The sequence below is a fragment of the Lycorma delicatula genome, chromosome 8 (assembly GCF_047948215.1).
Source record: "Lycorma delicatula isolate Av1 chromosome 8, ASM4794821v1, whole genome shotgun sequence".
In the NCBI taxonomy this organism is placed as follows: domain Eukaryota; kingdom Metazoa; phylum Arthropoda; class Insecta; order Hemiptera; family Fulgoridae; genus Lycorma; species Lycorma delicatula.
This window is the reverse complement of record NC_134462.1, coordinates 27,584,143-27,599,161: the sequence shown is the minus strand read 5'-3', so window position 1 is coordinate 27,599,161 and position 15,019 is coordinate 27,584,143. Positions and strand designations below refer to the sequence as shown.

General features: G+C 31.3%; 1 protein-coding gene across 1 annotated transcript in view; it reads right to left on the bottom strand.

The window, feature by feature from the left end:
• LOC142329179 (cytosolic non-specific dipeptidase-like) overlaps positions 1-12,626 on the bottom strand; it is a 37,590-nt gene extending 24,964 nt beyond the window's left edge. The window contains exons 1-2 of the mRNA XM_075373572.1: positions 12,544-12,626; positions 3,928-4,114 (exon numbers count right to left, since the gene is read on the bottom strand). Of these exons, the coding sequence (XP_075229687.1) occupies positions 3,928-4,114; positions 12,544-12,626 (270 nt within the window). The remainder of the gene's footprint in view (positions 1-3,927; positions 4,115-12,543) is intronic.
• Positions 12,627-15,019: the final 2,393 nt, after the last annotated feature.

Genomic DNA, 15,019 nt, shown 5'->3' with positions numbered 1-15,019 from the left:
GAAGATACAATATGCACTTGGAAACCACAGAAGAAGGCTGTAAACAAGAGAATCACAAGGGTATGAAAACAGGTATCAAATTGACCATATAGTAGCAGAAGTATTGGCACATGTGATGCCAGAAACCGACATAAACAGTGATCATATACTTCTTGAATCAGAAATAAACTAGTACTGAAGAGAATTAAAAGAGCAAAAAATTACTAAGTGGAATCTGGAAAATTTAATAAACAGAAAGGAGATAAACAGAATAAAATATACGAACACAAAGGATGGAAAGGTAACAGATTCTTCCCAGAAAAAATCATGCCAAAATGGAACAGGCTGAAATAGAGAATTGCAATCCTAAAATCAAAACAAATGAAAAATGGAAAAACTATGGAGTAGATGAGCAACAAATTAAAGTGATTAATTGTCTTAATGAAGAATGTTTACAAGAGACACTGAAACCATGTAATGGAATCTATTATACAGTGGGATGTGGCCAGAAGACTTCCAATCCTCGAAGTGCATGCAGCAGTAAAGTGTCAAGATTACAGGAAAAATTCTTTAATTTTGCATTCAGCAAAGATTCTTCTGCAAATTCTAAACAAATGAAAATACATTAAATGGTTAGAAAATAAAATGAATTCAGGAATAGAAACAAGGGTTGCAATTGGACTAATAAGTGCATATTTTATAGATACAGAAAAACATTTCACCATTTCAGATCGGATACACTAATAAAAATATTAAGAATCCAAAGAATAAATTAGAGAGATGCAACAATAATACTTATTAATAACAAAAATAATTTGTTCCTGCATCAGAAAACAGCTACAAAAAATATGGTAAAGTACTGTTTGAAGAAGAGTAAGAAGTAGTAAGTATACCACCTAAAACCAAGTACACCACCTAAAACCAACTTTGTCTAATATGTATGTTGAAGATATAATTTAAAATGTTCTAAAAGAAGAGCAATTACTGTAGGAAGAAAGGAAATTAATTCTATAAATTATATAAATGATAGGGATTTTTAGATGAAGCACAGGATCTTCAATAAATATTTTTTATAAGACACTACTACAGAATATGTAATGAAAATGAATGTTAAGAAAACTAAAGTAATGAGATAGTAGAAAATAAAGCCAATAAATGTTTTTAGAAAAGAAGGAAGGATTGAACGCATAAAACAGTATACCTGTGCCTAATGCCTTATGCCTAATGTTAAAAGAACATTACAAAAGTGAAAACAAAGTAAGAACTGCAGTGGCTAAGGAAGCAGATAATAGAAAAAAAACTAAATGGTAAGGTAGTGTTAAGACCTGAAGAAACACCTTGTGAAGTATACTTCTTTTTGGATATTAAATAGGGACACTAAGAAAAGAGAAAAAGAAAGGTCAAAGACATTTGTGAAAAGTGAAAAGAAAGTGTAGACATTAAGGTGACAGGAGAAATTTAAACAGATAGACAAACAGAGAAAATGAAAAAAATGAAGAAATAATGATGAGACTTAATGAGATTTAAAGCTTAATAAGAGTAGGAAAGCTCACTGGCTGGAACATATAATGAGAGGGCAAGAATCAATTAAAACAGAGCTAGAAGGATCAGCAAGGATCTAAAAGAAGTTATGAGTTACACAGATAATCTTAGTTGGAACTAGAGGAGCATGGAGAGACATGGTGCAAGGAACCTGTAGAGCAGATGATTGGAAAATATTTTTATTTACTTTGAACTATTCTTGTTTCTTCAGAACAAAAATATAAACATTCCTAAACTATTCTGTTGAACCCACCAATGTATGGTTATTCATCCATTTCATGACGGTCTCTTTTTTATCCAGAAAAATGTTTCTAACAGAAAAAGCTGCTGCTTGAAATAAATATAATAATAAATTTACTGTATCTCAGTTTAAATCAATTTTCTATACATATCTGAGTGACGTACCTTATTCAGACTCAATTTGAAGATTATTTAATTGCTGTGATGTAGCTCTTAAATTTTATTAAATAATAGCATTTATTACTAACTGCATTTTTATTGCCATACTGTGAAATTTGGTACTTAATATCCATTATCTTACATTATTTTCTGTAAAAATTACCACTAACAGATAGTGTTCAAATATGTTTCATATAATCATTACATCCAGTTTCTTATATTTTGTATGTTTTATTAAGCAACTTTTATTTCATTAAAATTTATTACTGTCATTACACTTACTTGAACTCATAAAAATTCTGAAATACAATAAACTGGAAATATTTATAAACAAAGTTATTATCTCATTTCCTTTCACATGCTGCTTAATATGCAGAACTTGTTCATATGTTTTCTCAAAAAACATAATTTTCTTTCCAAATAACCTCTATTTTAATTATTTCTTTCAACTTTTTACCACTAGTAACTAAAGAATAATAAGATCTTTCAGAAGACACATCCCAAGAAGTATTCTTTTAATTATATTTGCTACGTTATCTCAGTATTTCTGACTCACACAGTGTCAAAGTAAAGGTACTGATAAACTAATGGAGAGCACTCACATAGGTAACATCATCCTACATAATGGTCATATGAAGTACGAATTATTTTTCCCTGTTTACTGGTTACCAGGACTTATGCTGCTTTCACAACTCTCATTGTATTAAAAGCACATTGATTACCATTGACTGCAGTCACCTACATGCCCAAAGCTGATGTTTGCAGTGTAATCTGGCACCTCAGTAGGCCACAAGTAATCATTCAGATATTTAAATGGCTCAGTGGGGTTAGGGAAAAATTAAATGCTGTTCACTCATTGGTAATCCAGCTTCAATTAAAACAAAACATATTCACCATGTCCACTCAAGAGATGTATTGAATGCATCAATGATTTCAATGATATTATTTTGAAAAAGCAACAGATTTTTTGTCAAGAGTAGGCCTGATCTTGGGCTTACTGCGAGTTTCAGAAACAGGTAGCCCTAAAAAAAGCCTCTAGGCTTTAACTGGCTCATTGCACAAGACACAGCAGCTTCTCTGGAAGTCACCTATCCAAAGAGTTGACTTAGCCACACACACTGCAGCCTCAGTAGCTGGCCCTGAGCACCCATTAGTATGGTAAGGCTTCTTTCTTTCACCCAGAAATACTATATTTCTCAGTTAGAACAAACTGCAGCTTTCCCTCCTCTCCACAAATGGAGAATCAGTCCTCACAGACTCTTTACTCTTATGCTTTACTCATACCAAAGGAATGAAGCTAGCTCCTGCATGAATTTAATCATCTGCTTTCTAGAAGTGGTGGGTAAGACAGCACCTGGTCCCTCATCACACCAGAAATTAGCAAACTGTTTGGTTCTACAGGGTACCTGTCCTAAATAATAATGACCACTATGTCCTGGAGTATAAATCTTAAGTCAGCTGACATAGTGAATTCTTTCCTATAATCTAAATATCAAACTGATTTTCAACTGTTCACAAAATTAAATTGGCTGGCTACTCAAAACTTTAAAAAGTAATTATGAACTCAAAGATAGAATCAACAAATTGATAGGTAAAAGTTCTTAAAAGAGGGAACAGGCAAGCTAGTGTCACACTGCAAGTGCTTTGATTTGGGTGCGGTGTACATCAAGAAGTAGTATAACTTTGTATGTATAACTTTTCTATACAGTAAATGTTTTTCAAGATTTAACCTGTTTATTTTTATTACTTTACCAGAGATTTATTTATAGATAGCTCTCATATATTGATTAGAGATACATGAACATCAAGGTAGCAAGCATAACAACAACTGTCATTATTCAAGTTTTGTTTTAAATAAAACTATTTTTTGATTAATATTTTTATTGATATAAAACAACTATTTTTAATAAATATTCTTTTCTTTTTTTCTTTCTTTGTAAAAAATTTTTATAATTTTTAACATACATTTAACCATTTTCACCAAAATTGTTCTGAAGTACAGCGTACCTTAAGATTGACAGGTAAATCAGTTTTGGTGTTTTGATAAGCTTCAATTGCATGAAGCCAACCAAGAGATGGTCCTTTACCATCAGATGTACCTCTACCATAAAGTTTCCCATCTTTTTCGACCATCATAAATGGCTCATTTATCCACCCTTTGTGTTTTGCAGAAGCTGAAGACACATCTAAATGACTGTAAATCAACAAAGTTATTTTATTTTTATCATCACCAAGTTTTCCAAAAATTACTGGTGGAAGTTTTAATTTCTTTCCATTAGGTAATACCTGAAAAATAATTGAAATAGTTTTTCAAGTTGAAAATAGCAGGGGGAAAATAAACAAGAATTAAAAAGGTAAAACAAAAGCCTGGTTTTCATTTGCAGATAACTTTCTACTTATTGAAAATAAAAACTGTTTATTGAAATTAACTATTGATAGGGTAATGTAATGAAAGGCTCAAGAATGAAAAAAAATTATCAAGAGGAGGGTTTCGCAAACATCAACAGAAATTAGTCAAGCAGCCATGACATTTTTTATTGACAGTTTGAAGTATCTGTAAATAAATAATTTGGAAACTGTTATAATTATAAGACATAATATAAATAACGGTATCTATAAAATATTTTATAAACAAATTATAATTTATTTTTTAATTTGTTACAATCTGTAGAGAAAGACTTGTATTAATCAAAAAATTAATATATTCTTTCTGCTGTGAAGCATTACATTACACAAATGCTCCCAAACTTTGTAATGCATACCATTAGTTATTTATATGTTGTTTACTTTCTTGAATTAAATATATGTAGCTAAAATACTAATAGCATTTTAATGAATCAGAGAACAAACATGTAATAATATGATTTTTTTTCTTAATTAAAGCAAATATCAATTAATATTTTAAAATTACAATGACATTTATCTGTATATCATTTATCCTTCCTATATTTAACTACATGGATTGAATCTTTGCTGATTTCCTGAAGTAGTAAAAGAGCTACTAAGTGAAAATCAACTCTTTAACAGGCTGAGCTAAACTAACGGACAGGTGTTAGAAAATAATGTCATAACGTAGTCACAATGTTTATATTCATTATCAAATTTTCATCGCTTTCAAAAAACACTTATTTAGTGACATACGAGGTGTGATCAAAAAATACAGTGAATAATTTTTTATTAAAAAAAGTAATAAGGTTACATAGAATTCGATTTAATCTCCTTCAAAGTACTGTCCTTGGCTGGCAATGCACTTATCCCAACGTTGACTCCCTGACCGGAGGCATTTCTGGAAGGCGTCTTTGGGAAGGGCTTTCAGCTGCTTGGTCGTGGCCCTCTCAATGTCAGCAATGGTGTCAAAACGTTTTCCTTTAAGCACAGTTTTAATTTTTGGGAAGAGCCAAAATTCGCATGGTGCTAAATCCGGAGAGTATGGCGGATGTGGACAGACAGGAACACTTTTTTCGCCCAAAAACCCGCGAATGAGAAGCGAGTTGTGACACGGCGCGTTGTCGTATTGAAAAAGTAAACCATTGGTCCATTTTTCTGGTCGCTTTCTTCGTACGTCGTTAAAAGAATGCTTTGAACGGATCCGTACGAGATGTTAAGGTCTTCCGATAGCTCTCGAATAGTCATTCGCCTGTTTGAAAAAAACCATTGTTTCCACTTTTTCAACTGTTTTTGAGGTTACTGGACGTCCCGCACGCTGCTCGTCTTCAACAGACTTATTTCCGTTTTTAAATCGGTCATACCAATTGTACACAGTCTTCAAAGTTACCACATTATCACCGTACACCGATTCTAACATTTCGTGAGCTTCTTTGGCACTCTTTTGCAACTTAAAACAAACTTAATGTTAATGCGTTGTTCAAAATCCATGTTGCGCGACAGACACGATAAACACCTCACTCTAGCGGCTCTGGCAGCTGACTGGCAAGCTCGAACGTGTTACAACTTGTCCCTGCCTGTCTCAGTTGATCACGCTATTAGATAAATTACAGTATATGGATGTAGCATCGGCAGTTGCCGCTATAAAAATTCATTCACCGTATTTTCTGATCACACCTCGTATCTCCTTTATTCCAGCAGGTGACCAAACATAGATACTGGCTATGTAGTTGGCTAATAGAGAAAACCTGTTAGCTGACTACTGGAAAGCTCAAGAATGATAGGATATGAAAAAATTCAACAAAAGGACTCGCAAATAAGAAAAGTTTTCCCAAGGTTGTTGGATGTACGAGTAATAACAATCAGGTTTTTGGAGTACAAGTTGTTGAGTACATGTTGTTGAAATCCAAAGAAACAATTTAACATATATCTCATCCTACATTAAACTACAATGCAAAATAAGTGACTAAAAATGAAAATAAGCAATTTGTAAATACATCTTACTTGATGAACCTCCAGGTACAAAGAAGGGAGTCAAAATATTTCTTTTCAAAAATTGTTTCAAATTTTACTTGATTTAATTATTCCTCCAAAAATATTCTACTAAAGCTCATACTCATCAAGCTTATCAGAAAAACTGTCCTTAACAGATGGGGGAAGATACTTCTATTTGAAAGTTCAGAGAAGTTGACACAGTTATTTTTCTACAGGCTAGGCTCAAGAAACAGAAAAGTTTGTTTTACAATGTTGGCGAAACATGTATATATAATTGTTGTAAACAGGTATATGTAAACAGTATTAACAGGTATAAACAGCATGGAGCAGAGGAGTGATATCTGTAAGTCTGCTGTAAAATTGTTTTAAAAATGATTTTGGTTAGCAGAAGTATATGATTACTAATTATATCAGCTCCTGGCAACCCACGAGCCTTTTTAATCACATTTCTGAATCTTCTATTTTGGTTAATTTTATATCTGTTTTCAGATCGAGTTTTCATCTTAGAGATCTCCATGTCCGACTGCCTTCTTCTGTTTTATGTTCTCTTCTGTCTTCCATTTTCCAATAATCTCTTGGATAACACACATTTTTTTTCTCCTGTATTTAAACAGCTGCTATTTTAGTGGCATCTTTCATTCAGCCAAATTTTATTTACCCTGCTGCCTTTTGCATTTCTTAAAAACTTAAGCTAATTTCTACCCTATTCCCTTTTTAATTGGTATTTTTCCAGATTTCATGCAATTATTTTCATTGTTCTATTAATTCTCTTCTAAATTATTTTGATGTATTTCTGTTAACAGAAATATATCATCACTACTGATATTAGTTCCTGCTACCACATACCTTTTTTTTATCGCATTTCTTAATTATTTGTGGTTATATTCAGTTTGACATCTGCTTTCATCTCTGGTGATTTTTATGCATATAATTTTGTTTTATGGATTTTAAACAGAGTATTTTTTAAAAATATTTTATCTCCTTAACAAAATTTGATAAGCCTTTCTCCTCTTTCATTTCACGATTACAGCCCATACTTCCCCACAACTTGTTCCTCTACTACAGCATTCCAATTCCCCATTATTATTCTACTCAAACCTTTACCTTTCTTTTTCATAATTTTCTCTATCTGATCATAATATTACTTCAATTGCACTGTCTCCATATTGAGTAGCTGACATGAACACTTGTAGTAAAAGCAAATCCTTTGGATTCGCTTCCCTAACGAATTAACTCAATAAACATTGTGCTTATAATAAATATTTTGCTATATCTTAGTTTAGAATGATTCCTAAACCATCTTTTCCTTTTATATTTCTTTAATAACACATTAAATTCATTATTGTTAAACATCACCTTTTTCTTCCAATCTCACTTCACTTACTCCAATTATACTATTCTGTTTACTTTCCTATTTTGCTCTTGCTGATTCCTTTCTAGCAATTAATTGCCACCACTCACATTGTTACTTCCCTTGGAAACCCAAATGGGAAGTGGTTTTTAATTCCATGAAATTTAACGAAAGAAGACTGTGCCATGATTAAAATATCTGGAGAATCATTTTTTCAGAAGTATTTTGACACCTTGTAATGATGAGACCAAATGCTGATTGTAGTTGTTCTTAACTTAGAGAACAGATATTGATCTGAGGTAGTCCCCACATAGAATGACATGATTCGATGAATACTTTTTATTCAGACTAGTGACTTTCAACCTGTCCAGTTTGGTTTGGGAGGCTCTATCAACTAGCTAGGGTACTAATGGCATAACTTCCAGGATCAACAGAGCCCGCAAATTCCATCACTGACATCAGGTCCTTTAAATTTAAGGTAGGATTGCAATATTATAAAACAAAATTTAGAAAGTAAGGGAATACAAAGAACTAAAAAGCTAATTTCAAGATTTTAGACAATGAGTAAATGGAAAATAAGTATTGTTAATTCATGAAATAGAAACCATCAGATGATATGGAAATTTCTACACAACAGGTAAAAATAGCTAAAAGAGGTTTGTTGACAGAATTGTATGAAAAGTGGGAGCAGCATTACTCCCATACTACAGATCAGCAGTCAGCTATCACTTACACACTCTAAACATCTATTTTCAAGTTTCTTTGTTGAGCTGTAGCAACCCATTTAAGTAATATTTCTTTAAATTCTAAAAGAAATACTTTTTCTTTTCTTTACAATGTTTTTTTAGAACCAGTCACAAAGAAACAGGATGTTCAATAATAAAGTCTCTAAAAATAATAAATCTTGGATGAAATACCATTTATTGTCCTAAAATAATGTAAGGAACAAAAAATTGATCCACTGTTAAGTTTAATTATGTCCAATTTTAAGCAAGAGCAGTCCTTGAAAAATTAAAATTGGACAACATTAAATCTACATAACAATACAACAATATTTAAATACTATTGTTTTTACATGTTTACAATAAACTGAAACCAGAAAACCACAAAGCAATATGCTTTCATATTTTTTTTAAAAATATTTGTAATGGTAATGTCTAGTAGGTTGGAATTTAATGTGAGAAGCCACACCCTAACATGGGCAACAGATGTTTATGTAAAGTAATTATTAATCTGGTTCATAGCTTTCAACCTATCCAGCTTGTGAGGAAGTATTAAACAGAGAGGTAACTGTTCAGGTGTATAAGACATATAATGCTAATATTGCAAAGAATAAAAATGTAATATTGTTAAATAAGTAATTTAACTTTTCTTAATGTTTAATTTCTTAAACCAAAGAAATATTTATCACTATATTTATTTAAAACCATGACTTTTTAATTTTCTGTCATCCAACATATTTTTCTTTTATTGACAAAAACTATCATTGTAAATATAATAAAAATTTATTTTATTTTTAAACTACCCACCATTCTTTTAGTATTTCTTAATTTTTTAAAATGTTTATTATTATATATATTTATTATAATATAAATTTTTTTTAAATTTTATTATATTTTCCCACGTAAAACTTACTTTTACTACTAATTTTTATATTGATCATAACTATAGTTGTTTTCATAAAAAGAATTTATTTGTAAAGGTATTTGTATTTTTGTTATTTAAACATAGTATCGCTCTTTTTTTAATGATAATCAATTCCAGTATTAGCTATTTGATAAAGTAATGAAAAATACTTACCAAATGAGAGATGTCTTATGGTCCAAAAAACATCTTCAGACTATTTTTAATTACAACTAATTAAAAATTATGAATTATTACTCATTAAATAACTTAATTACACTGATCAGCAATGATTTTATTAAATGAGATTCAATAATTGATTTTTATAGTATCTTTCATGCTGACTTCAAATATGAAATCAGAATTCTTCTATCAGGCTTAGTTTTTTGTAACTAACATTCTTATTTTCAGGTAGTATCATTCATGAACTCATAAGCATTTGTGAATATATTTTATTATATTATTTATCAGCTAAATAGCTTTTGTTAATTTATTACAGTCTCTTGATTGTTGTCACATTGATTTGTTAGATATTAGTCATAATGTTTATTATTTACACACTAATTAAAATGAACAAGAATGAGACTCATTCTTCCTATTTTCATCTTAGTATAAAAATTTAATTCACTCATTAGTTATTTCTGTCATTATATTTACTTACAAACTGTCATGCAGACTAGAGAAACATTTTCTCCTCATTCAAGTGCGAGGGTTCTTGTGTGTGTAACATTCAGTTTTGTAGCTGGCTTTCATAATTGCAGGTATATGTTGTTCAGTAAGAGTGTATGTTTATGACTCTGTGTTTATTAAATTAGTGTTTATAAAGTGTTTATTTTTAAACAATATTGATTATTGTAATGTATTAACAATCCCTTGCAGTTGCATTAATCATCTAAGCAATTTCTGTTACATCTGTGGTGAGGTAATATTGAAGTCTCAGAAAAGAAATATAACTTCACTGATGTAAGTTGGGTAATCAGGACAAATGATCAAATTCATCTGAATTTTAGTTTTTTCCTTACAATCCTTTATTTCAATTTTTTTTAATGGCTCCTCATATTTGCTGTACTTCTTGTGTTAACATTGTTGACTGGTTGGCTAACTGGATCTTGTCACATACAATTTGCAATTCCAATGGTTTGGAGAGAACCGAAGGATCACACCACAGACTGATATTCCTTCTGCCACGCGGGCAGTGCCACATAGCCAAGAGCTTCCAATTCCAGTACCACCAGAAACATGGAACTTAGATGAAGATGAAAATGTCAAATCTTGTGCGACTTAACAGACAATAAAGAAAGAGATCCAAACTTTTTAGAAAATAGATATACTGAATATAATGAAATGATGTGGTTAATGATCTAAATTTATCAAAGAATCTAGCAGAAATACTGAAAGGTTGGCATCTTTTATAACCAAACTCTAAAGTAAACGCTTGCTGTGACAGACAGACAGAGTTTGAACATTTCTTCTCTCAGTACGAAAACTTAGTGTACTGTAATGATCGGACTCTTTACTGGAAGCTTTGGGACATATGCACCATCCAGATGAATGGTGACTTTACTGACTTGTCAAAGCTTAATTTGAAAGTTGCTGTACTTCACACTGGAAATAAATATCTATCAATTCCATTAGCAAACACTGTTCACATGAAGTTTCTTATGAAAATATAAAACTTGTATTGAGTAGGATTCAGTAGGAGAAATACTTATGGCATATTTGTGAAGATCTGAACGTAATAGCACTTTTACTTGGACTGCAACTTGGATACACTAAGCTCTGTTGATTTTTGTGCAAGTGGGGCAGCAGGGATAGGAAAAACCATACATAAAAGAGCAGTGGCCAAAGAAAGAGGTACTGACTGTAGGAGAGAAGAATGAGTCAGGCATTAGTAAAATCAGAAAAAGTTTATCTTCCACCACTATACATTAAGCTAGGTTTAGTCAAAACTTTTGTTAAAGCAATGGTTTGTAATGGTCCAGGGTTGCAGTTTCTAAAAACCAAATTCCCTAATATAAGCGATGCTAAAATAAAGGAAGGTATATTTGTTGGACCACAAATATGAAAACTAATGAGTGATCCAGCATTTGAAGAATGTTTGAATGATTTGGAGGTTGCAGCATGGAAATCATTTCAAAATGTGGTAAACAACTTCATTGGAAACCATAAAGCCAGTAACTACAGAGAACTGTGAGTGAACTCCTTCAAACTACAAAGAACTTGGGGGTAACATATCACTCAAAATTCATTTCTTACATTTACATTTGCATTTTTTCCTTAACAATCTCGGCACTATCAGTGATGAACACTTTCACCAGTTGATATCTACAATGGAAACATGATACCAGGGAAAATGGAACCCAAAAATGTTAGCCAAATACTGTTTGAATCTAAAGAGGGATCTATCTGTAGAAAATTATAGCAGAAAATCCAAAAGAAGCAGATTTTAGGCGCGTACAAAATGCAAGTAATGTATTGTCATATTAAATTCACCATACATTTTTGTTTCAAAAGAAATTTCAATTACAAAAAAACTGAGCCTGATAGAAAAAATCTATTAAAATATAAGAAATCAGCATAAAAGATACTATAAGAATCAGCCTTTCACTCTCATTTAACAAACAAAAAGTTTAATTTTGTTGACCATTGTTATTAATTAATATATTTAACAGAAAAATTGAACAGAAAAAATATTGCACCTAATTATTTCTGTATCTTATTTAAGAATAGAAATTATGATTTTAATCTCAGGGTGTTTGGAGTAAATTAATCATGTTGTTAGTATTTTGTTTTATGGGCACTAAGCCTATAAATTATGTTGTTAGTATTTTGTTTTATGAGCACTGAGCCTGCATAAATAATTTAGTAAATAATAATTAATAATCAAAACTGAAAATAAATCTTACCTGATTCTGACTCTCAAAAAAAAAAACAGCTGCTATTAAGTCACAAATGTGTCCTGCTGATAAAAGGAAGAAGCAGCTGCCATAAAAGGAAGAAGTGATAAAAAGTAAGGAAAGAGGGAGAGGATGATCAATTCACAATTGGACTGGTCTCTGACCAGGGTAGATTACAATCTTCCCTATGATTTCCATTGATTTTACTCCTTTATTAAATTGTAAAACTTAAATAAATGAATTAAATTTAATTAGCAATACTCAATACAGCTAAAGGAATTTATCAGACTGTTTTTTCACTCGGTAGTTGTTTTATAATTAATTTTAATTAATTAAATATAATTATAATTAATTTTATAATTAATTTCATACCTCAATTCCAATGTCATTAAGTTCAACCTCAATACCATATGTTGCCATTTTTTCACTAATCCAAGTAACCATGAATATAGCATCTTGTCTTTTAGTTGGATCAGTAGAAACTGAAGGAATTGCAACTGCTCTTTTTAAAGTTTTTATAAAATGATTTTTATTTTCATCAATGTAGCTAAATAATTAATGAAATTAAAAATTCTTTTAATTACAATAATGAATAAGATGTGAATACATTCAATAATAAATTAATTAATTCTAAATTAATGAAATCTAATTTTTTTTTTGTTTTAATCCTGATAAAGATCTGTCATAGAAATTAGTAACATGAAATAACAAACTTCAGTTTGTTATTTATAAGTGTAATGTTTTATATTTATAAGTTATATTTATATTATAAACCTGTTCCTTTGTACAACTATCTTTATTGTGGCCAAACCCCTGGCACCAAAAACACCATCTTGGGTTTGTTATATACAGGTGCACCTAACATTATTCTAAAAAAGAAAATTAAGTTTTCACTACATTCAACAACAGCAATATACAAGAACTTAAGGGTACAAAAAATTATGGATTATCATTTAAATTACAGGTTCCTCTAAAAAAAATCTAAAAACCAAAAACCCCAACAAAATATTCTAATCAACCAGAATCTAATAACCCATAAATATAATCACAAATCCCAAAAAATCAAACCAAAAAAAAACCCTGAAGAATAGTGACTTAAGAACCACATACAACTAAAAAAATAAAATTTAAATAAAAATATTAACCATTTAAACTAAAAAATTGCAGACAGATAGATAGCTAATTTTTATACACTTAGGAACAGCTGGAGTAGAGAAGGTAAGTGAGAAAGATGGCACATCAACTACATTCTCCTTTCTCGTGACCTTCTGCACAGATGATACAGACTGCGGTGACAGCTCTTCAGATATTTCTGATAAATATCAACCAAGCAATGGCAGAAGATCATTCCCTTGCTAGAATTCAGTGAATATTGTGGGGTTCCACTATCACTTTGTCCTTTCTCATGAAAGCTAGAGCTTCCAACTCTGTTCATTACTATTAATCTCAATTATAAAGCCGCCACTCATAAACTTTTTGATGGATTTTCATGAGCCACAAGCTGCTACTACACACTTATTTATAAGAAAAGAAGAAACTTTAGTAAAGAATCTACCTTCCTCTCTAAAATTTGTTTCCTTGTGGTTAAATGTAAAGTCACATTCTTTGGCCGACAACTTCTGTCAAAGCCTTTTAAAACTCCCAGATTTGCAACAACCACCAAAGATTAGAGCTACAAGTACTGTATGATATACGGTTCCCTCAAGTACTGGCGATACAACAGATCACTCCAGCAGAGCGCACACATACTGGAATTATATTTAAATACAACTGGGTTCGCCCAGGTGCCCAGAGAACATACGAGACTCACTACGTTGAGCCACCCACCCATCAGCACGACAGTTTCCACCTTGGATTATGGTTGTGTTCTGTAAGGTGTTGCAACACCAAAAAGTGTAAGTGTAAGAAGAAATAGTGTAGGATGTTTGTGTGTAATCGAGTAAGAGTAATGTCATTTGTGTAATGTTCTTGGTGTGGTGTAGTGTACGTGTGTACAGTAAAATGTTCTGCAGCTCTATGTGTAGAGGAAGAAAAGTTACAAAGGCTAGGGCCGAGGGGATGCCAACTCCCCCCCCCCCAAATCTTAAAGAATAAGACTCCCCATCAGGGTGCCTTCATAAAGGAATGCAAAGATATTATTAGGTTGGCAAAAAAAAAAAATGTAAAGAAACAAGTTAAAAAGTACATTAATGTTAATAGTGGTATTTTTTAATGCTATTGTAAGTTAATACAGTATAAACCAAAGTGAGTATTATTTTTTTTAAGTGAATTAAAAGTATTAATTTTTCAAAGGTCTAAATTTATTGTAGTACAGTAAACTTCCTTTAATCCAGCAACCTATGGTCCGGCACAATTTTCAGAAAAAATAATTAATCACAAAATAAGCAATCACGTCTGGTTCAAGCTCATATGCGATCAAAGACGAATGGGGAAGACATTGCATCGGATGGAACAGCATGCAAACAGCATCTCATTTTCGAATGACATCGTAAAGGTGCGTGGACCAAGTGTTCCTTACTGCATTTTTGTTGATGTTCTGCATTCAGTTTCTGTCATTTTAGTTAAGTGTTACATTCAGGCTGTTAGTCGTTTGTTGTCAGCTGAAAAAAGTGTGTTTGTAGTGCTTGTGAGATTCTGATTGACAGTGTCATGGATCCTAAAGTTAATGTTGTTTCTTCAAAAGAAAACAATGACTCTCATTTTGGCTCAAAAGCTGGAAATTGTCTAGAAGCTTGAAAATGACATAAGTAGGCACATTATTATGAAAGATTATAATATAGGGTGTCCACAATTAATGACATGAAAAAAACATAAAAACAAGTTGAAACAGTTTCTGAATTAATCAGAA